The 26,124-nt window shown below is 39.3% G+C and overlaps 1 protein-coding gene across 1 annotated transcript in view; it reads left to right on the top strand.

Moving 5' to 3' along the window:
- cubn (cubilin (intrinsic factor-cobalamin receptor)) overlaps window positions 1-26,124 on the top strand; it is a 219,538-nt gene that overhangs the window by 127,704 nt on the left and 65,710 nt on the right. Inside the window, exons 42-50 of the mRNA XM_072378302.1 lie at window positions 2,786-2,976; window positions 3,642-3,810; window positions 4,670-4,844; window positions 5,256-5,434; window positions 6,558-6,767; window positions 6,881-7,021; window positions 10,544-10,728; window positions 13,674-13,845; window positions 24,794-24,997. Coding sequence (XP_072234403.1) covers window positions 2,786-2,976; window positions 3,642-3,810; window positions 4,670-4,844; window positions 5,256-5,434; window positions 6,558-6,767; window positions 6,881-7,021; window positions 10,544-10,728; window positions 13,674-13,845; window positions 24,794-24,997 — 1,626 coding nt within the window. The remainder of the gene's footprint in view (window positions 1-2,785; window positions 2,977-3,641; window positions 3,811-4,669; window positions 4,845-5,255; window positions 5,435-6,557; window positions 6,768-6,880; window positions 7,022-10,543; window positions 10,729-13,673; window positions 13,846-24,793; window positions 24,998-26,124) is intronic.

Here is a 26,124-nt window from a genome sequence, read left to right as displayed (position 1 = left end):
CAACCTCTTCTGACTGATTACCTTCCTTTTCAGAGGGGCAACATTGTCCAGTGTTGTACGCATTGAAGCTATAGTGCTGTCAACAAGAGAGTCAAGTTCTACTGGAGTAAAAATTAGGTAGCCGTCTTCTGTCATATCAGCACATGGCAGTGAAGAAAAGGATGATGAAATCAACTCTTTAAATCTGGTTACAGCATTCTCTGACAGACACCTTCTATATGTAGAATTCTTCTCAGAAACCGTGTAGTCAAGTAATGTAAATTCAAAAGTTATTAAAAAATGGTCAGACAAGACAGGGTTATGAGGGAACACTTAACTGTTCACTCTCAATGCCATAAGTCAGCACAAGGTCAAGAGTATGATTAAGGCAGTGAGTAGGTCTGTGAACACTTTGAGAGTCTAATATAGAATTAAAGTTAATATTTAGGCTGTCATTTTCAACATCTACATGAATATTAAAGTCACCCACTACAATGACTTTATCTGTATTCAGCACTAACTGGGATAAAAATTCTGAGAATTCAGACAGAAACTCAGAATAAGGGCCAGGTGGACGATACACAACAACAAAGTAAACCGAGTAAATCCTCTTCATTGCCTTTACCTTGAAAATTCAGGAGACCTAATTGCTAGTAGTAGCCGAGCCATCATTGGTTGTAGCCTCATCACCATATATTTATATATATTGGGTATACATATATGTATACCCATAGTCGTGTGTTTTTTCAGCACTAACTGGGATAAAAATTCTGAGAATTCAGACAGAAACTCAGAATAAGGGCCAGGTGGACGATACACAACAACAAAGTAAACCGAGTAAATCCTCTTCATTGCCTTTACCTTGAAAATTCAGGAGACCTAATTGCTAGTAGTAGCCGAGCCATCATTGGTTGTAGCCTCATCACCATATATTTATATATATTGGGTATACATATATGTATACCCATAGTCGTGTGTTTTTTCAGAAGTGGAGTATCTTGTTCCTTCCAACCAATTCACAGCTGCACAAAAGATTTTTCTTTCTTGTCTGAGTTTTCGACCTCCTTGTTCATTTACATAATTGGGGCAGGCGGGAAAAAAAGAAAAAGCAATTGGATCCCAATCATAATTGGAGCATTTCATGATCTTCTTTCCCGTCATGGGACAGCATCACTTGGCCAAACATGTTGCAGCCAAGTGATCATATATGCGGCAGCTGAACCACTATTAATTTTACCTTTCGCATTAACTGTCAGTGAATACACCAAAGAATGCAGAAATATCCATTATTCTAGTTCCTCTTATTTAAATGTAATTAGCACCGATGTACTTTTTAAAAAAATTATGGAGTTTTTAATCCCAAGACACTTGAGATGTTTGTCCCCTTTCAGAAATTTTGCATCTCAGAAGTTCATGCAGCAGATAATCCCTTTAATGCCCGTACTATCTGTAAAAGCAAAACTCTCTACTTTCTCAGTAAATCCTTCAGTTTCAGAGCTTTGGCATGCTGTTTAAAAGATTTTTCAAAAAAAGTACTAGAATGCAGCGCATTTTTTTTAATAGTCTTTGGCAGTTTCAGACATTTAACTTGGCCAAAGTCTCCACCATTTCCTTTAAGTTTAAATAAAACTTTGAAAGATTGTCCTTCTGTCTCGTGCATATTCATGGCCTTTACTTGACATGACATGTTGACAGTCAGTATCAGTATCGGTGTCACTATATTTAGAATTATATTCTCCAGTATCAGTCTTGTACCTTTTCTGGCATTTCTTACAGTATGCTAATCTCCTGCCACATAATCTCTAATTTATTCTTTTACCAGTGTTGTGGAGAAAATGAGTGGTCGGACACGTCGTGGTCAACCTCTTATGGGGAATTTATTGAACAGACTGTCACAGAGACATCTACATTTCAACATACACGGAAATTCCCAATGACCTCAGTTTCATGACAACCCTTTATACCTTTCTATATCAGTCAGTGTGTATGTGGCCCAAACCCAATCTCTATTTGGCGCCTGCTGTCTGAGGATGCTACTACATCTTCATCATTATCTAGACAGGGTTAATTCTGACCTCAACAACATGTTATTCATGCAATATGTGGATCGAGAGTCAAGGTACAATATGTGGAGCAGATTCAAGGTTTTGCTCTCCTACACCAGATATTTCTCCACCTATAAGCGTGAGCTAGCCCTGATGTTCCCTCATCCACAATCTAAAAAAAATCTACCACATGAGAACAAACATGGAACTAAGCAGAACCACTGGTCTGGACCAATATAGACCAATCGCTTGATAATTTCACTTACAATTCCCATCATTTCCAACAGCCATAACTCAAAGCTCAAAGATTTAAGTTGCAATTTAATTAGATCCCAAATCAATGTTGCATAGAAATTTCTCTTCCTTCCAATAGATTAGTATTTTCAGCTACACAGTCTAAATAACAAAGTAACCGTATGTGTATCAGTATAAATAAGCCTGCCAAGCTAACTAACAAGCCAATGCCAGCAGGTTATCATGCTTATAAAATGAGTTGTTGCTAAAGCAAACTTCAGGGATTCATAATTTTTACAATAAAGGAAATCCCAACAAAGCAAATCCTCCTGCTATTCTAACTTAAAGATGTGACTTGTTTAATGAGGACATTTTCTATTTTTTATTGTGTAATATGCCTTTGATTTTCACCACTGAATGAAACATTTTTCACTTTATCCTTGAAATGTCTCACATTTGATGCTTTCTTCTTTACAACATGATGATGTTAACAGAAAATAATCATACTAATTTGTTTGTTGTTTCAGGTTGTGGTGGCCTCCTGCATGTAGACCGAGGCATACTGAGCAGTCCCCACTATCCCCAGAACTACATGCCTGGTCTAGACTGTTGCTGGCATGTGATGGTTACACCAGGCTTTAGAGTGTCTATTACTTTCGAAAACCCCTTCCACATTCAGGGCTATGGAACTGGATGTAGCTCAGGAGACTACCTGGAGGTAAACAGGAGTCTAGAAACTCTGTATATTATGCATTAAAGTTTAATACCCTTCGTGCTATAGAAGGCAGAACGTTTTACAAGTTAGCATCCACTTGAGATTTTAATTTGGTGTGATGCTACTGGTGTTATGCACACAGCTTCACAACATGAAAAAACAGAGACAAAACTGAACTAAGACCAGACAAACTGATAAAGACAAAACACGAGTGTAACTAAAACACAAACAACTGAAGCCTAGAATTATACAAGCCAATGGAATCTGATGACAAATCAACAACTCAAGCTAAAACGATTGTGAACAAGACAGAGAGCAACCAAGAAGGAACTATGAACAAAAAGACAACTCAAGACTAGAGAAAAAACAAACTGCAGAAAATTCTAACAAAAACAAATGACTGAATAACAGAAAAGAAAACTGAATAGAAACAAAATATAGTAAAACTAAGGCATGAAAAACAAATCCACAGACCCTAACAATGTTAAACCAATGGAAAAACAACTTTAGGAGGTTAAATAAGGCTACTTAGAAATGCATTCTGCTTCTGGGAATATTTTAGGCCCCATTGTTGCTTGTTTTCGTTGTATTTTTTCCAGGTTGAACTGTTGTCATAGATGAATAGGTAAATACTCTTGTCTCTTATTTACGCACTACTATTTCCACAGCTCAGAAATGGTCCAGATGGTTCAGCTCCTCTACTTGGAGAACGTATCTGTGGTTCCAGCCGCCCATCCCTCCTGCAGACCTCTGACAGCCATGTTTTTATTAACTTTGTATCTGATGCAAGTAATGAGGCCAGTGGCTTTAAACTGACTTTTGAAGCCCACAGTCAGGGTACAGTAACCATTTTCTTTAACCATATGTACATGTATATATATGTATATAGAAGAATAGAATAGAAAAATACTTTATTCATCCCCCAGTGGGGGATATTAAAAAATATATAGTATATATATATTATATATGTGTGTATATGTGTGTGTATAAAATCATGTAAATCATGTGAAGAAGAAAATATGCCTTTTCTTTGACAAACGAGGTTTTATATTATCAGAACATAAAGGAAAACATATCTATAGATATATCTATAGATATGTTTTCCATATATATCCATACATATATATGTAAAATGGTCATTTAAGCAGCCCGTAAGATGATGAATAATAATAAAACTCTTTTTATGTTAGAACACTGTACATTACTTTTTTGTCACACACGTGGCTGTGTTGTTGATTGCAATTAATTGTTAATTAATTGTATATTTATTTCATATTTGGATTTTTTTTTATACTACTTAAACGGAGAGCAATTAATTCAAATAAAACAGGCCCAGAATATGATAATGTCTGTAGGGAATATATCCCTGTTAATTTTCTTAGATAAAATAGAATGTAGATTATTTATGCATTCTAGAATTAAGGTAATTCTAGTTTTTTTTACTGATTATTAAAGTGATTTTTTTTGTGTGTGTTAGTAGTGATAATGCAGAATGACAACTTTGACAACCATTAATTTTCTTAAAGACGTCTTGTGAAGACAGATTTTTTTTTAAAAAAAATAAAAAAAACTGAGGAAAAAAAGACACAAAGGTTCTGAAATACTTTAATTTTATCTGCCAAAGGAATTTATTTGTATGCTCTCACAAGTTAAATTAAACAAAAACTATGAACGATTATTTCCTCTGTTTCTACAGCATGTGGAGGCTTCATTGAGCTCAGTGATTATGATCCACCAGGCTACATCACATCACCTAACTATCCTCAGAACTACCCCCAGAATATTGACTGCATCTGGGTAATAACTGTGCCCAATGGAGAAGCTGCTCAAATTGACTTTGAGGATACATTCTACATTGAGCCCACAGCCAGGTGCACCTGTTACTTTCTTTTCAGCTTGTACTTTGGATATATTTACATTCTTCCAAGAATACAGTAGTTTGAAATGACATATAGTAACATATTCTGAATATATTGTAATTTTTAAAAATTTTTTCTAAGAATTTTATCTAATTAAGTCATTGAAAGATGTACTGAAATTTCTTTGTACCAATGATTTGATATAGGTTTATTCTATGTTCCTTAAAATTACACAACTTCCCAACTTGATTGGGGTGTTAGTGAGGTTATAGGCCATAGTCCAGACTTACCAGGCGAACCCAAACCTCTGAATTTGGAAAATATACAAAGACAAACAAACAGATGAGTGCCTCGTGAATCCTTCAGAAGGTTATTTAATATTTGGAGAGCATTACCATTCACATCTTAATGTTTTTTCCTCAGCTGTGTCTATGATTTCTTGGAGATCCGTGATGGCTCAACATCAAACTCTGACTTAATGTCCCGGCTCTGTGGCAGCACCAGACCATCTACCCAACATTCAACAGGTTCTGCCATACTTCTTAGGTTTCGCACTGACAACAGTGTTACGCATATAGGATTCAAGGCAAAGTACTCCATAGGTAAGCAAATAACTGTTATCACACAACCTTCACAATGTGAAGAATCTTAGAATTTGAATATAGACACAGGGGTACAAACAAAAACCAAGGAACCCTATTTCCAGAAAAGTTGGAATGCTTTATAAAAGGTAGAAAAACACATTAACCATTCATCTAAATAATTTATTTAATTGAGAATAGTATAAATACAAAGGACATCTGATCTGACAACTGTTGCTGTTGTTTGGGACAATTTTCTGGTCATTTTAAATGTTCTACTTAAATGTTTAAAGAAATAGAAAAAAAGCACAGCTCAAGAGGCCAATTCACCACTGTGTTGCATCGGGTCTTCTTTTGACAACACTCTGTACAATTAACAGATCCAAACTGAAGACAAAGCGGTGTAACACTTTTACTCCTCTTACTGTGGAGTCATGCTGTTGTAACATGTTCAGAATGTAGTTTGGCACTTAGATAAACATTGCATGGATGGTGGGATATGTTTCTCCAAATATATATACCAGATACTACTGTTTGGAACTCCACAGATGACCTACCTCCCAAGACCTATCTTCTAGGAGTTGGTCATCTGCAAGTAAAACATGTAGCACACTACTATATGCAATCCATCTATTCCAGTCAACAGTGCATAATTTCCACTACTTACCCCTCTAACTGACTCTAACTGACACTGGTCAAGTGTTCAAGTATTAAAACTCCTGACATGCAGCCATTTTTAGAAGGCAAACTCCAGCAGAACAAAGGGAGAGATGTTTGGTCAAGGATAAAAAGGATCACCGGTGAAACAGGTTTAGATTATCTATGCCAAATCTGGCCTGGGAATGCCTCAGGCTCCTCCAGGAGGAGCTGGAAAGTGTCACAGGGCAGAGGGGTTTGTGAGGTCATGACTCTACCTCAGATAAAAGATAATTGATGGATGGATAAAGAATGTCAATAAAATGCCCATACTTATCTGGCTTTATCGTGAAACTCATATCTTAGCAACAGCAGGCGTGAACAGCAGCATTTCTTTTTTGTGATATTACTTGAAAGAAAATAGGAACTGTTTCCTATTTTTTTTGCAAAGAGAATTAAGCAACAAAATTATGGTTGCTCTCATTTTATATCTCCCAACTCCTCACAGCAACGTGTGGAGGAACCTACATCGGCCAGACAGGAACAATCCACAGTCCTGGCTTCCCTGGATCTAGCTACCCTGATGGCGCCAACTGTGAGTGGTACTTGGAGGGGCCTACCGGACACTACCTAACCCTTACCTATGAGAATTTGAGCCTGCAAACCACTCCAGGATGCTCTGCTGACTATGTGGAGATTAGAGAGTACAATGCCTCTGGTGAGAAAAACAGAAAGATCAGTTGTTTTGAAGTTATGCACACAACACACACATTATCTATGTTTGTTGGTGAGGCAATAAGACAATTAAGACTAATTTTATTTTCTGTATAGGGCGTTTATTGGGCCGACACTGTGGCAGTAATCTTCCACCTGCCATGGACACTTCTGACAGTTTTGCTTATGTCAAATTTGTGAGTGACACAAGCAGAAATGCAGCTGGATTCAGACTGCTGTTTGAAGCCAGCATTGAAGGTATGATCATACTCTAAACATTGATAAGGACTGCCTATTCTGTGATTGCACATTGTTTTTTGGTCTAGTATGAGTGAATAATTTCACCAGTCTCACAGAGGATGTCTTTATTGTTCTTCTGTCATACATGTGTAGACTCCTTATTCTCTGATGAATTAGTATATTGTTTATAAGTGATTCCACCAGTGTTGAGGGTTTTTTCGCATTCATTTCAAGATTGCTGTTCAGCACTATTTATATCCTGATTTTATAACTGTAGCATCATCTGGTAAAATCACCATCCAACTAACTTAAAGACGATGTCTGTCTATTGAATCTTCCCATACATACGTGTATGCAATGATCCACCATAAAGAAGTGGCAAAATGTGTTTCATTAACAGTTCACAGCGTCATCATCATACTTCAGTCACTGATTAGATTTTGCTTCGATAAATGCATATTGGAAAAGTGATGATGACCCAATTAAATATTAGAATTGTTATCATCATGTGGATACCGCTTTACTTTTTGCCTCTCTCGATAACATTCTGGTGAAAGTCGGCATCCTTCGGACGCTATTTAGATAATTCGAGATCCGCATATATCCATATAACGGGAGTGAATGGGGCATAGACAATAAAGCCTCTAAATAAAATCTTTGACAAAATACAATAGAGTCTAATATAGAATTAAAGTTAATATTCAGGCTGTCATTTTCAACATCTACATGAATATTAAAGTCACCCACTACAATGACTTTATCTGTACTCACCACAAACTGGGATAAAATCTCTGAGAATTCAGACAGAAACTCAGAATAAGGGCCAGGTGGACGATACACAAACACAAGAGGTTTTTGTGATTTCCACTTTGGGTGGGAAAAACTGAGAATCAGAAATTCAAAAGAGCTAAAACTAATCTTGGGTCTAGGACTGATTAGTAACCCTGATCTGAAGATAGCTGCCACTCCTCCTCCTCTGCCTGTGGTTCGAGGAACGTGAACATTTAAATAGTCAGAGGGAGTTGATTCATTAATGCTAACATGATCGTCCTGCTGCAGCCAGGTTTCTGTAAGACAAAATATATCAATATGATAATCACAAATCAAATCATTCACTAACAGAGACTTCCAAAGGAGAGATCTAATATTCAGCAAACCACATTTAATAGTTAGATTTTTTTGTTCAGTTAAAGTTTTTGTTTTAATTTTTATTTGCACAAGAGGATTTGCTCCTTTTGTGTTTTTTGATTGAGGGGGGGGGCAGCATCAGGTGGGAAGCCGCAGAGAAGTGTGTAAGACTACAACTCTGCATCCTGGTCTCAACCCTGGGTTGTCATGTTTTTGGATGAATAATAAATACGTCCATATTTCTAGAAATGAGAGCCGCTCCTTCCAAAGTGGGATGGATGCCGTCTCTCTTCATCAGACCAGGTTTTCTCCAGAAAGATTGCCAATTATCTATGTAGCCCACGTTGTTTGCTGGACACCATCTAGACAACCAGCGATTGAATAAGGACATACGGCTAAACATGTCATCACTGGTCAGATCACTGGTTGCCTTCAGGAAATGAGATAGAGGGAGACCCTTCAGCTAGCTGTCACTCATGATTACACACCTCTGTCATCTGAACCCTCATCCCCCATGGGGGACAGTGCCAAAAGTTCAACACTAAAAAAAAAAAAAAGTTATATGAAAAATCTGAAGCTGAAAAGGTTTTGTAAACAAAATGTCTGAATTTTGAAATATAATCTGAAACTAAGAATATATAAAAGTGTAAATTTTAGATAAAAAATATTTGAACAAATAATGAAATTTAATTTCAACGTGAAATAATTTTTGCTGCACTTCTTTTTATTTTCAGTAAAAAAAGCTCAAGATCAACCTTTCATTTTCAAAGCATGAAAGTGCTACAGACTGTTGCCCCCTAAACCCTGGATAAGTGCCAGAAAAAAAATCTGTCCATGCTAGGCCCCCAAATTTTGATATCTTGTCATGAAATAGGAAGTTGCTATATCACTAACACATAATGGATCCAATCTATGCCAAAGTTGATGTGTTAGATGATAATCAGTTTGCAGTAGGACGTTTTTTTTAATCATACTCTTGCACTTAAAACTCCTTGCCCACCTTACCAACTCAGAGAACATGTGACTAAAGGATAATGCCATATTTTAAAACTTGTGACTAGAAATGCAGCTGTGACAGCATGCTGAATTCCAGTATGACAACAAAATTTATTTTCAGGATACGTTGCAGGAAGGGAGGACCAAGATGCAGAACTTCAAAAAACAAGGTTTATTCCAACAAAAAAGCACAAGGCAAGAACAAAAGACACAGCTGAGCTGGATATCAAAAAAGCTTGAACTGTGAAACAGCAAAACAAGACTATGGATAAATAACAAGACTAAACAAGAGGCAAAAACCTGACCTGGCAAGACTGTGAAATAAAACATGGCTTGGTCATGGTGAGGAATCTGCAATGGACATGAGTGAACCTGGAAACTAAATACTGTGGGGAGGTGATTAGTGATGATGTGCAGCTGTGGAACAGAAACAGGTGACTTGAAAAAACATGACAAGGATGAACATAGAACCTGAAAACATAACAAAACAAAACTCAAAACGTGACACTTATAAATCATGTGTTTCCCACTGGCATTAAATTTACCACTTTAACAATAGTCCCACCCTGAATACATCTACATGCCAAAATCCTACCAGGTCATGTCCTTACCCACTGAATAAAGGAAATAATGTTATTTTAGATTTTGAGTTACTGCCTAAAAGTTTGTTATAAAATGCACAAGTCTTTCGTGATGCTTGTTTGATAAACGTGCATTTTTACAAGACATTTCCACAGCAAGTAGTTATACCTGACATATACAACATCCAATCTGCACCAAAGTTCACATGTTTTACTAGAGTCCTGCCCTGAATAGATCTGGTGGTAAAGATGGTAAATGTTTTGGCTTTGCCCTTTTATCAAATTATTAGGCTTTGAGGTATTTTGAGGCTCTAATTTTAATGACAATCATTTCTTGAATAAAAATTAAATAAAAATAGTCCATATGTTCACGTTCACATTAACCTCAATCAAAACATGATTGGAATGATGCCTCTCTACATTCTTGGTCGCCCTCAAGCTTGTGTTGCAGATGAGGGGCCGCACTTGCCACCTTGACAGATTTAGGCCTGGGTTAGTCTAAGACTTTGCTCGAAGGACATAAAGATAGCCTCCTCTGTACAAGATGTGATGTCACCCAGTAACAACATGTCATGCTGCTTGGTGGAATTGAATTAATTGGATGTAATTTGAATGAATTTCATTGAATTGGATTAAAATAAAATGTTTTGTATTGAAGTGGATTATTATAAACTCGATTGTATATATTTTTGATATAATAAATATAATAATTTGGAATAAATTAGACTGTGAATTTACATTATGTGAATAAATTTAATAAAAATTAGTTTATTCTTAAGATTCCTATGTTAAATTGTAATTTTAAGTGTCTCTTTGTTTTCTTTTTCTACTGCAGCTTGTGGAGGTCAACTTAATGCTCCCTCAGGAACTATCTCCTCACCCAATTACCCCAATTTATATCCTCACAGTCGAGTGTGTCGCTGGGAGGTGGTGGTGACACCAGGCCGCAAGGTTACACTCACCATCAATGACCTACGGCTGGAAAGTTCTGGTAGTGCCTGTATGTTTGACTACCTTGATGTGAGTTACAATCTCCTAATACTTTTTTTATCTTTATCTTTAGAGTTTTATCATGATCATTTGAGTACACAGGTTTAAACAAGATGTAGTTGATCAAAGGAAATTGTTAAGTTGCATTTCGTCTTAATTACTTTTCAAACCTCAAAAGAATTTTATTTACCTTACATTTCTGAGTGGTGAGAGATGAATCTGGAACATGTATCCCTCATGTATCCCTGTAATGTAATGTTGCTGATCTGAGCATATTGATGTTAACTTTCTGTCAGGATCCATGGATAAAGGTAGGACCCAGATGCAGAACTTTCAAAAATCAAAAGGTTTATTCCAGACAGGACGAGGAGCACAAACAAAAGGCGCGGCAGAGCCGGATCTCAAAAATATTAGAAAACTACAGAAAACCAATAAACCAAACAAGGCTATGAAAAACAAGACTATGAGGCAAAACCAGATTTGCCTTTCGTGACTGTGGGATGAAGGGTAGGTGAGGATTCTGCAATGAGTGCAAGTGAACCTAGAAACTAAATATTGTGGGGAAGTGATCAGTGATGATGTGCAGCTGTGAACAGAAACAGGAGACATGAGTGAACCTAACGTGACAGGGGGAAAGCATGACCTGGAACCTGAAAACATGATGAGAAAGAAAACATAAGAAACTGAAAACAAGACTATTAAAACATAAACTGTGACACTTTCCTACAAAAAAAAAAATCCCTTATATGTTTTGGCCTGCTGCCAGAAATAGCAACAGACGTTCTCCATCTGTCTGGGCTTAGACATGAACGAACACTTAACACTGATACTTTAGAAAAGTCATACCTCCTGGCCCGTTAAATTCTCAAGATGACCATAGTTCTTTTGTCTGGACAGGAATGTCTCTCTTGCAAAAAATATAAAGTCTATGTCTGTCTCAGGAAAAAAAAAGAATTATTTTCTTTTGACAATTTTATATTGCGCCAAATTACAACAAATGTCATCTCAAGGTACTTCAATAATACAGTCCAATTCAAACCAATTGGAGTTCAACTCATTATAATCATAATCCAATCAAATCCAATTAATTAAATTAAAAAATAATCCAATTCATACATACAGAGCCAATTCAAAAACAATTTCCTAGGAAAGGCAACCAACAGATTGCCCCGAAACTTCTCTGTGGTCCAATCTCCCGTCCTGAGCATGCATGAGGTGACTGTGGAGATTTAATCTTTCATCAAATTAAATATAGCTGATTTTCTCATATGTTGCTTATTGCTATTTGCCTATCACTAGATTTCATCTCAAACTGCTCTGTTGGCAAAAAGTGATTATTCCTTGGGTCTTGTTGCCAGCTCATCTTCCTAGCCAGTGAACCAAATAAATGTTCTTCTCATCCCAGGTTGAAACTTTCTGTTTCACATCTTCATCACTCTATTCGTTTGAGCAGTAAAGCCCAGTTACCAGTTGTTTGTACCCTTCTGCATTTGCAACTCTGTCCGTGAAGCTTTTTACTTGTTATGCCTCACATTTCTTTTTTACCAAGCCATTTTCTGTATTAGTTTCCTTAATTTTTCCATGAGCAAATTCAAGAGAAGCTTTAAGTTCTTTCTTATCCTGTGAGTTGTTGCTAATCATCTAAGCCTACTCGTTAGTTCTATAATTGTTTTGAAGGATTGTCATCTGCAGATCATACAGTGAAAATTCAGAATCCCAAAAGTTTCCTTCCTTGGCAGAAGAACTGTTGATTTAAGCATGGGTTGGAGGGGTGACCTCCAACTTGCTTTTTTCCTGATCTATTTGTTTTAGTACATTTATGCTCATGGGCTTTGTTCTTGTTGACATGTGACCTCAACGATTTCCATGTGACATTCTATATACTGTAAAAACACTTATACACAATATAGAATTTGATTTCATGTGGACTTCAAAGGCAGCAAGGCACTATATTGATTGAGTAAAAAGAGCCAGTGGTGTTGCCATAATAGACCTATAATAGTGCATTGTAGATGAGGAAGAAATGTAGATGGAGAAGAAATGAGATGTGCCATGTGAATAGGGAGGGCTATTCAGATTCTATTTAAAAAGTGGTGCTGCAGGCTGAAGAGATTTTGATGACTGAGAGGAAGCAGGCAGGCTGAAATTTGTTTGTGCAGTTTGGGCTGAGGGTAGGGGTGTGATTAGAAAACACAAATACAGCAAGAGTAGCATGAGTAGCATGAGCCCTGACGCCTGGAAAAGTTTACTTTTTGGTGGTTATTTTGGGCCGGATGGAGGAATATCTGGACATATGTTTTATGATGGCATGGGTGATGAGTTCCATTGCTACCAGAAAGACTAAAACATCTGCATTTTCAGTTTAGAAGTCCACTGCTATTCATTCTGTCAGTTCATACTGTAGAGCTCTGATTGGAAATATGTTAACTATGGATGAACATATGAATTATGTGCTGTAATTAAATCTTGCGTAGCAGCTGCTCACCAAGCAGTGCAAGGGAGGTGCTCAAAAATGGTAACAAAAAATCCATTCTCATCAGTTATGTTGTATTTTATCAAACACATCACCTAATTGCTTCTGTACATATTTTAGCTGCAACATAGAAACCTACATTTGTGGTTCATATACAACAGGGAGACTTGTAGACCTCTCTATCTCATCTGGAAGCCTGAACCCCTTGTGCAGAGACTGGGTCACCACAGCAGCAAGGCCATTAACTACATGTCACTCCCCCTGTTCTGTCTCCACTACACCACAGCCATCTAAACTAAATGCAAAAAGCTCCGAAAGTATATGCTTGGAAATAAAAAGGATGATATTCCTAATTCTTAGTGAAATGCTTGGTGATTATATTAATAATGATGAAATATTTGGAATTTTTATCAAATTGATACATCATCCTTTAATAGACATTTGCTTGGTTCAAACAGGAAGATAAGAGAAAATATATGACTAACAAAATTTTGTGTTCCAGGTACTGAATGGATTGGCAGCCGATGCCCCTCGCTTACAGCAATTCTGTGGTACTGTACCAGCAGGCACTCAGGTGCGTTCCTCTGGAAACACTATGGCTATTGTGTTCCACACCGATGCTTCTGTATCCAGTGGTGGCTTTATGGCCTCTTACTTCTCTGATGAACCTGCAGGTGAGATGTTTTATCTAGCAAAAGTTGTTCCCAGTTTTACTAAGCCTGGCTCCAATGGGAGTAGTATATCAGGACCAGAACACACTAGCATCTAATTGCGAATAAGCAGACATTTTGGTCATTTTTGTCATGTGAAGTTCACCAACGCTAACTGAGCTAGTTTTTTTGCTAAAGAAACAGGACAGCGAGGGTATAAGCATGTACATGGTTAACGCTTCACTTAAAAAATATTAAAGAAATTTTATTTTGCTGAGGATATTTATCAAGTCGACTTTCTTGAATAAATTATTAAATAAGAAATAAAGATAATAATTTTTAAAAAATTATAACCAATTCATCACTAAAATGTGACATATTACTTCACTCTTTATTGTAACTGCATTTGAATTTATTGTTGTTTTATCATGGTTCAGGATAGGACAGCACATATAAGAGAAAAAGGAGTTGGGTCTGTCAAGGTGGAGCAGTTGACCAACTGCTAAAAGGCTAGAATTATAGTAGGGGAATCGTTGAAATCACCTGAAATTGCCATGAATGCATTTGGGTATGTTAGCCTGGTAATGACTAATAATGTCACAGACAGTGTCAACTGTGAACACTCTCAACAGTGAACTCTCTCTGTAGATAATATGGACATAAACTCCCAGCTAACAGCTGTCACCTTCACATTGACATTTCTAGCATTACATAATATGTTGTTAACGAGCACTGCAATATCTCCTCCGTTGCTTTTGTCATTGCTCCTGATGCCTCTTTCTGCCTTTTTCTCAGTGGAATGTGGAATGCATAATAATAGTACAGGGACTGAGCTTATCACCCATTAGTTGATCAGAGTACAGAGATCCTATTTCACATATGGCACCTGAAACCAGAAGGAACAAAACGTTCTGTCAGGCAGCTACAGTACATAGCTTGCAATTGCATTGAACTATGACAGTTTGTGTTCTCTTAGTGAGTAATTCATCTGCTGAAAGAATAGTTGCTCCTCATAGAGTTAGATCATTTGAATATAGGTGGAACAGGGCCATATTTTACATTGAATAGAATCCTCTCTTCTTTCTTGAATTTGATTTTTATCGCATAAGAAAAAAATACATATGTGGAGTTGGAGTGAGTTTCACACTCACTGTTTGAGATTTGAGAGCTCATCGGGTCTGATAAAGGAAGTGATCCCAATGATTAGGAAAATTTTGGAAAGTTGGACCAGTCAGTATCCATCCCCAGTCAATGCTTCACACCCTCTACACAATATAGTAATTATATATATACATGTGTATGTATATTCAGAGCAGGGCATTCAGAGCCTTCTACAGGTCTATTACAACAAAGAACTCTACATGAGGTCATTCCTGCCTACATCAATAGCCACACACAATGACAAAATGTTCAGAATGACTTATGAGTTACAACTATTATTTTTTATATACATTCCAACATCATAATTTGATATCAATGGTTGAATAATCTTCAAATTCTTTTGTGCGGTGAGATTGAACCGCCAACCTTCAGGTTATTGGTCGACCCACTCTCACCACTGAGCCACGGCTGCCATGAGACTCTGAGAGTAGAGGTAGATGATTAATGAGCGTTCCAGCGTGAGACTAAATCCATATAATGATTGGTTATCTCTTACTGAATCCAGGTAAGTGTCCAAACAGAGGGAGGGTATAGCTAGCTGTGGTGCAGAGGTCCTGAGTCCGCAGTGGAGCTAGCAGGCAGGTAGGCACGTAGGTGAGTCTGGGGACTTCAAACATTTAACTGGTTGCAACACTGCACACCTTCAAGCAGTTTGTGGACTGTCCCACCAGGGAAAATAAGACACTGGCCCTCCTGTATGCCAATGTTAAGGAGGCTTACAGCTCCACTGTCCTTCTCCACTTAGAAGATCAGACTACAACCTCATCCACTGATGTGGCTTTGCAGGGCTGCTTTGAACTGACAGACTGGGAGTTGCTCTGTTATTCGCGTGGTGCGGACCTTGATGATCTCATGGACTGCACACCAGGGTACATCAACTTCTGTGTGGACAGTGTTGTTCCCACAGTGACTGAACACTGTTTCCCTAATAACAAATCGTGGGTCACCAGAGACATCAAGGTCCTGCTGAATGAGAAGAAGAGGGCCTTCAGAGTAGGGGACAGGGAGCAGTTGAGGCAAGTTCATAGGGAGCTTAAGGACAGGATCCAACAGGGAAAAGACAGCTACAGGAGGAAGACATTCTGACTGGTTCCGGTACCAAAGAAGGAGCTGTCATCCCACCTGATGAAGTCCCTGAAGAGGCTTGTCCTGTCACTTCTTCGGTCCCAGGTCAGCTCATCACTGGATCCTCTTCAGTTTGCCTACCAGCCGAGACTTGGAGTGGAGGACGCCATCATCTTCCTGCTCCACCGTGCCTGTACCACCTGGACAAACCGAGAAGCACTGTGAGAATCATGTTTTTTTTTTTCATGTAAACTGACAGCGATGTAGGTGGACCCTTCCCTGGTTTCCTGGATTACAGACTATCTGACGGGTATGTCCACAGTATGTCAGACGGCAGGACTGTGTGTCTGACACTGTGGTCAGCAGAACAGGGGCCCCACAGGGAATTATTCTCTCCCCTTTTTTGTTCACCCTGTACATCTCTGACTTCCAGTTCCACTCTGAGTCCAGCCACCAGCAGAAGTCTTCGGACGACTCAGCAATTGTTGGCTGTGTCAGTGAGGGGAAGGAGGAGGAGTACAGGGATGTTGTGGATTCCTTCGTTGGGTGGTGTGAGACTAACCATCTGCATCTTAATTCCACCAAGATAAAGGAGCTGGTGGTGGATTTCCGCAGGAGGAAATCTGCCTCCACACCCATTTCCATCAATGGTGAGACTGTGGAAGTGGTCCAGGATTACAAATACCTTGGAGTACACCTGGACAACAATCTGAACTGGGCCAAGAATTCAGAGGCTATGTACAGGAAGGGTCAGAGCCGACTCTATTTCCTGAGGAGGCTCCGGTCTTTCGACATATGTAACATCATGCTGAGGATGTTCTACCACTCGGTAGTAGCCAGTGCCCTCTTCTTTGGTTTGGTGTGCTGGAGCAGCAGGCTGAGGGCAGCAGACACCAACAAGATCAACAAGATCATCAGGAAGGCTGGCTCTATCCTGGGGGTCCAGATTGACTCGTTGTTGGTGGTGTCTGAGAGGAGGATGCTGTGTAAACTGCATTTGTTGTCAAGAATACTATTATCCTTGACAACAACACTCACCTTCTCCACCAGAGGCTTACCATCTCAAGGCTCTTCAAAGATGCAGTCCAATTTAAGCCAATAACATTCCAATTTATTATAATAAAACCATAATACAATCAAATCAAATTAATTAAAATCCAAATTTAAAATTTAGGTAGCTGCCCTATGTTGTATTTGCACATGGCTCTGAAGAACCTAATAATTGAATTGATTCTTTACATTTGGTTACAAGAATCTCTGATAGATACCTACTATAAAGACATTTTTCTCAGATGCTGTCTAGTTAAGTAATGTAAACACAAAGATTTTCAAAAAATTATCAGACAAGACTGGGTTCAGAGGAAATACCGTTGATTGATCACTCTCAGTGTTACATGTCAGCACAAGATCAAAGGTATGATTAAGAGAGTGAGTAGGTCTGTGTGAATAAAAAGTCAGTCACCCACTACAACTATTTTATCTGTAGTCAGCACTTACTGAGATTTAAAAAAATCTGAGAATTCATATAGAAACTCTGAATAAGGGCCAGGTGGACAATACACAACAGGAAAGAGAAGAGGGTTTTGTGATTTCCACTTATAAAAACTGAGAAACTGTCGCCTCACAGTAAGAAGGTTCCAGGTTCATATCCCGGCTAGGTTGTTTCTGTGTGGAGTTTTCATGTTCTCCCCAAGTATGTGTTGGTTCTCTTCGGGTACTCCAGCTTCTTCCGACTGCCCAAAAACATGCATGTCAGGTTAATTGGTGACTCTAAATTGACCCTTGGAGGGAGTGTGAGCGTGGATGGTTGTTTGTCTTGTTTGTTTCTGTGTTGCCCTGTGATGGACTGGTGACCTGTCCAGGGTATACTCTGTCTCTCTCCCATTGACTGCTGGGATAGGCTCCAGCCCCCCCAGCACGAGTTGGGTTAAGCAGGTATCATGAGACAAAAAGAAGGCAAAAATTATCTTCCGGAGATACCATTGTGCAAGCTGGGTACTTTTATTTAGCCATCATCAGAAATACAGACCAGACATGCTGTTGAGACAGCCCTGTGGCTGACCAGCTTGATATCTTGGGGCTCCACTTTTTATCTTTTCAATATCTGATCCTCCAAGGTCATCCTCAAGGATGGCACTCAGCATTTTCAAAAATGTTTATAAGAATGTCTATTCTAGGTTGCATAAGTGAGTTTTTATAAGTATGCATAATTATTCTGAACAGATGTCTAGACAAAGCTGCATACAGTGTGCAGACAAGTATATGCATGATTATTCTGAGCTTTGGCTGTTGCAGAGGATATGCATGAAGAAATAGATGAGGATGCGCATAAATTAATACGTGTGTCTAGGGTTCATTCTCAGCAGTGGAATGGATACCGTCTCTCACAGTAGCCTGCGCTGTTTGCTTGACAGCACCTAGACAGCCAGTGGTTGAAGGATAAACACTTTTAAACACTATAGGCCTGCATCTTGGTTGGAAATCTAAAACAGAATTTAGCTCTGATACTGTATCATGATGAAGGAGCTATGGAGACAACTTTAGTTTCTGACCAAATCAACGTTATATTTGTTTCATTGATCAAACAGGAGCTACACGGTGGTGTGGTAGTGTGCACTGTTGCCTGTGGAGTTTACATCTTCTGCGGGTTCTCTGGTTACTCCGGCTTCCTCCCACCATCCAAAAACATGCACGTTAATTGGTGTCACTAAATTGACCCTTGGAATGAGTGCGAGTATGCATGGTTGTTTGTCTGGTTTGTCTCTGTGTGGCAAAATATAAAAAGATTCTCATCATCATCACAGGTTATAGTCCCATGACAACGTGACAATTAACCTTATAGTTTGTGCTACTGTGATAGCAAATACACGAATCAAAAGGTTTTATTGTAGCCTGTTAATGATCAAATTGGGTGAACCAGTTTAAAAGAGACATCTTGGTGAACTAGGTGAACTTTATAGGCTCAACATCTCTAACCATTGATCTTGCTTTGTGGCATGCACCTCTCTGGTCAGCACAGGCTGCCTCCATTCAATTCCAGATTTCAGTTAGATTGTTGTCCATTGTTGGTCATTGTTTGAACCTTTATATCTACACGAAAACTCCACTTGATGAGTGATCTGCATGGTAGTTCGCATGGGAAGATGCATAACATATATTTTTATTTCTTTTAATACACATAATAAACAAAGTAATTAAATATCTGTTGTGTATGTATTGATGATCAGGTCAACACAGCTTGGACGCATAGTCAAGACAGTGTTCACTGAATTCTGATCATTTCCAGGTCATTTGTTTCAGATGAAAAAATCTAATCTGAGAGGTCTTTTCCTTTTTTTCTATTTTTGATCTGGCCACAAGCGACTCCCGATATGATTTAGGAAACGAAAATCAGTTGTTTTTTTTATTTGATATTTTTCATTTAATTTTCATAATTCTTTTCTTTTAGTAGATGGGCATGTAATGAAAACTGCAAAGGATGCGCTGAGTAAGAGGGGGGTTAAGGAAAAGGGGAGGGTCGGGAATCTTGAAAGGGGGGCTATTCCATGTTCAAATGAGCACACTTAAGATGGTCTATTGCGACCCACTCTAGTTTACCCCCCATATCCACCACAAAGTTCATAGACCCCCACTCTAAGAGGGGGCTGCAGTCCAATGACTGTCGTGGCGGATGAAGACATACTTGGCAGATGTGAGGTCCTTTGGGACGTACGACTCGGGGAGGCAGTGGTGAGATGTCGGCACAGGGGCAAAAGCGTCAGTGATGCCTTGGGCCACAGTCCTATGAGAGTCAGCTGACCAGGGAGCTGTTGAAACTGGGAGAATCTCCCCCAGGACCTGCAGTGGCTGGCCATATACCAGCTCGGCAGATGCATGACCCATGGAAGGCGGTCAACCCAGACACTGCCTGTCAGGCTGGCCTGTAGGGAGGCCTTCTCTCTCACACTGTCCGTTGCCCTGCAGGCTGTATGCCGTAGTGCGGTAGAGCTTCATCCCCAAGTGCTCGGAACTGCAGTCCAGAGCTCCGACGTGAACTGTGGGCCCCTGTTAGAGGTAACGTCTGATGCTGTATCGAACCCAGGCTATCCAGGACGCGATGAATGCCCTGGCCACCTCTGCTGATACAGTTGAGGACAGGGGAATTGCTTCTGGCCACCTGGTGGTCCTGTCCACCATGGTGAGGAGGGTAGTGAACTCACAGGAGGGAGGCAGGTGACCCACCAGGTTCACATTCACATGGTCAAAATGCTTCTCAGGAGCCAAAGGGGCCTTGGTATGACGTTGCACCTTGGTGCGCTGACATGCCACACAAGAACCTGCCCAGGCCCTAACATCCTTCTTAAGGCCCGGCCAAACCAACTTGGCCCCTAACAGTTTGGTAGAGGCCTTCACACCTGGATGGAAAAGGCCGTGGATAGTGTCAAAGACCCGGCGTTGCCATCCAACAGGCACCATAGGGCGCGGTTGTTCAGTGGAGACGTCACAGTGAAGTGTGGCGTTGGCTCTGTTGAACACCACATCCTTTAGCTTTAGCAACAATTAAGTATGTCCAAGTCTGTGGCTTGGTTTGTCACTATGGCAATGAGTCAGGTCTTTAAGCTCTTAAGAAGGCTGAGTACAACCCAGTCATTTGAATCAGGTGTGCTGGAGTAGGGAAACATGCAGGGCGGATGCCTTGAGGACCAGGGTTGGGAAACACTGATCTAAAGAATGGTTAGACCTTGAATTGATGGTCTGTCATGGAGATCAAAGTGAACATAAAATGCATTATGATTGTCTGACAACATGGACTCACATGGCATAGACAGACTTACTTTTGTAACCTGTGATGGTCTTAATGACTGGCCTGTATCAGAATCAGAATCACTTTTTTGACAGGTATGTGAACACACATGAGGACTTTGACTCCGGTTTCACTTTGCTCTCTTGGTACAAATAGATAAAAAACAAACAAGCATAGATATAAATAAGACAAAAGCTATGTACATGTAAAAAAGCTAAATAGGTAAATATGTATATACACAAGTATCTAGTGTTTAGTCATGGCAATTATTCTTTTTTGGTGCAATGGTGCATAGTGCATGGATAAAATAATAAATATAAATGGACAGTGTGCACAGTATGACAGTATGAACAGTGTGTACAGATATTTTACAGGTGATGTTACTGATATTTGAGTCCGGTTTCAGCTGTTCATCTCAGAGACAGCCTGAGGCCTTGAATCTGAATGAGGGGCCATGACTTGTGGATTCCCCCAGGGGTCAATTCTTGGACCTCTGCAGAACTTTAACATCAATTATCACAGTTATGCAGACAATACACAACTTTATGGGTCTCTGTCACCAGACGACTGCAGCCTAGCAGACATACTGCTGTCAGTGTCTGGAGGAAATAAACACCTGGATGAGAGAGAATTTTCTACAATTAAATGAAGACAAAACTGAGATCATTCTATTTGGTAGAAAAGAGAAGAGGGTCAGCATTGGTAAATATCTTGAGACTGACCAAGTTCGTAACATTGGAGTGTTGATAGACTCAGATCTGACTTTCAGCAGCTGCATCAAAGCTGTTACCAAGTCAGCTTTTTACCAGCTCAAAAACATCAACAGAATTAAAGGTTTTCTCTCCCAAAAAGACCAGGAGAAACTCATCCATGCATTCATCTACAGTAGACTCAATTACTGTAATGGTCTTTTAACTGGACTTCCCAAAAAGAGCATTAAACATCGGCAACTCATCCAGAACGCTGCTGCTAGAGTTTTAACCAGGACTAAGAGATTTGAACACATCACACCAGTTTTAAAATCTTTACACTGGCTTCCAGTCAGTCACAGAATAGATTTTAAAAGCCTACTGATGGTTTACAAATCCAAGACCAGTTTAGGCCCAAAATACATCTGCGATATGTTCAGAGAATGTAAACCCAGCAGAGCTCTTAGATCCAAGGACTCAGGTCAGCTGGTCCAGTACAGTGTCCAGACTAAACACAGAGAAGCAACATTTAGCTGTTGTGCTGCAAGTGGAACAAACTACCAGTGGAGATTAAACTGTCACCAAATGTAGACATTCTTAAATCCAGGTTAAAAACATTTCTTTTCTCATGTGTCTATGCATGAAATCTGCACGCTATCTTTGAACTTATCTTGACTGTTGCTTGTTTTTAATAACTGTAATTTCATTTGAATTATTTTATTTGTTTCTCTTTATATTCTTCTATGTATTTTTAATGCTTCTTCCACTCCCCTCTGCAATGCTTTTATGTAAAACACTTTGAATTGTTTTGTACATGAAATGTGCCCAAAAATAAACTTGACTTGACTTGACTTACCTGTGGGGATGCCAATAATATGTCATCAAGATGTTTTTTATGTGGAAAAGCATAAGTAAAATGAGTCATCAAGGCTGGGGATTTCTTTGAATTTGCAGAGGATCACCTATAGTCTTAAAAACACAAGGTCAAATAGCACACATGTTCCACATAAAACATTGTGGGAACAAATCCTGACAACTTGCTGGGTGAGACTATGCAGTTTATTTGGCTGCTCTGTAAGCAACCAATTAAACTGAAGCTAGTAAACTACTGGAGAAGCTGGGGCATGTCAGGTGGAGAACATTTAAAATAAAATAAAATATTTTTTTGTTCTTCTATCTTTTTGTAAAGATAGCAGACCTGACATGTTCTACTTAGACATTTAAAACAAATGTTCTTTAAATTTCACATAATTGACTCATCTGGTTTCGCCCGATGACTGCTGGGATAGGCTCCAGGCCACCCGCTACCCGACCACTGATTGACGGTATAGAAAATGGATGGATGGATGGATGACTCATCTGGAGAGAACTCGGAGTAAAGCCACTGCTCCTTTGCATCGAAAGGAGTCAGTTGAGGGGGTTTGGATTTCTGGTTAGGATGGCTCCTGGTCACCTCCCTTTAAATGTTTTTCAAGTCCAACTGGGAGGAGGCCCCGGGACAGACCCTTACTGGAGCAATGATACATTACACAACATCCTTTTAAATTACATGCTTCTTCCACTCCCCGCTGTAATGTTTTGTACATAAAATGTACTATAGAAAGAAATTTGACTTGACTTGAGAGAAAAAACTGGAGGGGCGCTCCTCCTAAAATCCACTGTTATCTGAACAGTTTTAAGCGTGTTCAGCTCCAGATTGTTCTGACCACAACCGCAGACCAGCCATTCAACCTCCCGTCTCTAAGACCATTGTGTCATCTGCAAACTTCAGGAGTTTAACAGATGGGTCTCTTGAGGAGTAAAGGGAGAAGGGCAGTGGAGAGAGCACACACCCCTTGGGGGCGGCGGTGCTGATAGTCCTGGTGCTGGATGTGATGCTCCCCAGCCTCAACTGCTGCTTCCTGTCAGTCAGGAAGTTTGTAATCCTCTGGCAGGTGGAGGACGGCACAGTAAGCTGGGTGAGCTTGGTGTGGAGGATGTCTGGAACGATGGTGTTGAACGCCAAACTGAAGTCCACAAACAGGATCCTGGCGTATGTCCCTGCATTGTCAAGGTGTTGCAGGATGTAGTGCAGTCCCATGTTGATGGCATCATCCGCTGACCTGTTTGCCCGGACCCCCTACAGTTGCCCCCAAACTGTAGGGGGTCCAGCAGGGGGGATCTGTGATGTACTTCACCTGCGACAACACCTGCGTCTCTCGAAGGACTTCATGATTAAAGTAGTGAGGGTGATGGGCCTAAAGTCATTCAGTTCTGTGATGGTGGGTTTCTTGGGGACTGGGATTATTGTGGAGAGTTTAAAGCAAGAGGGGACTTTGCATAGCTCCAGGGATCTGTTGAATATTTGGGTGAAGATGGAGGCCAGCTGGTCAGCATAGACCTTCACACAGGAGAGTGACACACTGTTTGGGCCAGGTGTTTTCCTGATCTTCTGTCTGCGGAAAAGCTGACAAACATCCTCTTCACAGATCTTGAGTGCTGGTGGGGGTTCAGAGGGGAGAGGTGGAAGAATGGCAGGGCATGTCTTTAAAGTAATTTAATATACAATCCATTAGTCAAGAAAACTCCAATTCCAATAACAGAAGACTATTTTACACAACTCCTATGACAGGTCTGGATCACTCGTAAATTCTGTTCGTACCTGAAAGAAAACTCAAAATACAAAAAAATGGTGAAGTTCTCTTAAATCACTCGTATGCACAATTAAGAACAAATCTGTTCGTATGAGTGGTTCTTCAATGAGGCCCATTGAGTGCAACAGCTTTATTTGAAATGTTTTTAATTATCTCTGATTTCCTGCACTCTTTTTATGCAACATTATATACAGTATTCTAAGAAGTACTGTATGGTTGTTTGTGTGGGGAAGAAAACACACAAAGTTAGTGCTTTGTAGAGCCTACATAAGGTTAAAAGTTGCTATATAACTATGGGCCATTTTCTATTTAGAGGGAGGAGATAAACTGAAAACTTCAGCTTCCTTGCTCCTGCTGGGTTCCATGCATGCATTATTTTAGGTCCAGAAACCATTATCTTAAGAGCATTGCAGAACACTGCATTGAGTAGAATGCATTTAGACTTCTAAATAAGATATATGGTCATTCACTTGGATACAGTTTATATTGCTGTTAAATTTTGTGAACTTGTGGAAGGTTTTAATTGAAAGGTGCTATAAATATTTACTTTACCCTCAATGTTGTAAATAGGGTCTTGATCAGAAAAAGCTTGTATTGAAATTTTAAGTTTGTCTTTACCGCTCACATTTATTTTTTTTTAGATTGTGGTGGAGTCCTGAACGACCCAGCTGGTGGGAACTTCACTTCCCCAGGCTACCAAGTGTCCAATTACAGTAATAACCTCAACTGTGAGTGGCTGATTCAGAACCCACAACACATCAATTCTTCTATTGTGGTGCTTATAGAAGACTTGCACCTAGAGAACCATCAGACTTGTGAATCAGACTACCTCCAGTTCCGCTTAGGTAAGCTCTATACAGAACACACTGGCTTTAGTATGCATTGCACATACACATACATTGAACAGCAACTCCTAAATATTTAAGATAGCTAAACAGAAACTTTGATTTATTATGGCTTTTCAAAATAAACTAACCCATAACTAATTTTTGTAGGAAAGTGATTAATGTCGAGTTCTCAAAATAGAAGAACATGGTTTCATTTCAAGATTTTATGACTTGGTTAAAGCAAGTCATTTTAACTAATTAAAGCAATTATCTCAACAAGTGACGGCTGCATGGGCAACCTTCTAAATTTCTTGCTAAAGCTGCACTTAATCAGCCCTTTATAGTCTCTTGTGCATCTTCTAATATAATCATATAATCCAAATTATTTAATTAGAACATTAGATTTAATGGTGCTTTGTGAACCACATAATGGTTGGTTGTCAGACATTATGTTTGTACTTACTTCACAAAGAAAACAAAATGTTGGTGTATATGCCACATTCACTGCATGATCTGAGCAGGGCATCCTGCAAGCAGTCCAATTGAAACACTCTCGTCCTCGTGTGCAGGCCTCATTCACTCAAATTATCGATGGCAATGGCCCGGCATAGTAATGGAGGGGACCCACTCTTACATTTATTCTTTTTGATGCATAAATCTAAAAAATTACAGGTAATCTGTACACCTCCAACAAAAAACTAAAGTAATAATCCTTTTTTGAAAATGGAAGAAATAGAAAGTACAGATATTTCTGTGAAAATGTAGCAGATTAAAGTGAAAAGTTATTGGTAAAATAAAGTATTTTTTCTTATTTCTTTATCTAAAGTAAGGAAGAGTTGAGTTCTGAAAATTTTATGTAGTATAGTACCAAAAGTATTTGTAATGCATTACTTCCAACCCCTGCTTCCAGCAGCAGCTATTCTGCTGGACAGAATAAGAAGAAAAAGCATGTGTTCACACCTACAGTTCTTTGGACACTGTTTAATGTAATGTTAACAACGTTTGGCAAATACACTACTGCATTACACCGATCCACCATAACATTATGACCACTTACAGGTAAAGTGAGCAGCATTTCTCATCTTGATCCAATGCAATATTCTGCCAGGAAAACCTGCACTCACATGGATTTCACTTTGACACTT

The sequence above is a fragment of the Leuresthes tenuis genome, unplaced genomic scaffold (assembly GCF_036924035.1).
Source record: "Leuresthes tenuis unplaced genomic scaffold, fLeuTen1.0.hap1 SCAF_24, whole genome shotgun sequence".
Classification (NCBI taxonomy): Eukaryota; Metazoa; Chordata; class Actinopteri; order Atheriniformes; family Atherinopsidae; genus Leuresthes; species Leuresthes tenuis.
Note: the sequence above shows the minus strand (reverse complement) of the source record. Positions and strands in the feature narration are given on the sequence as shown.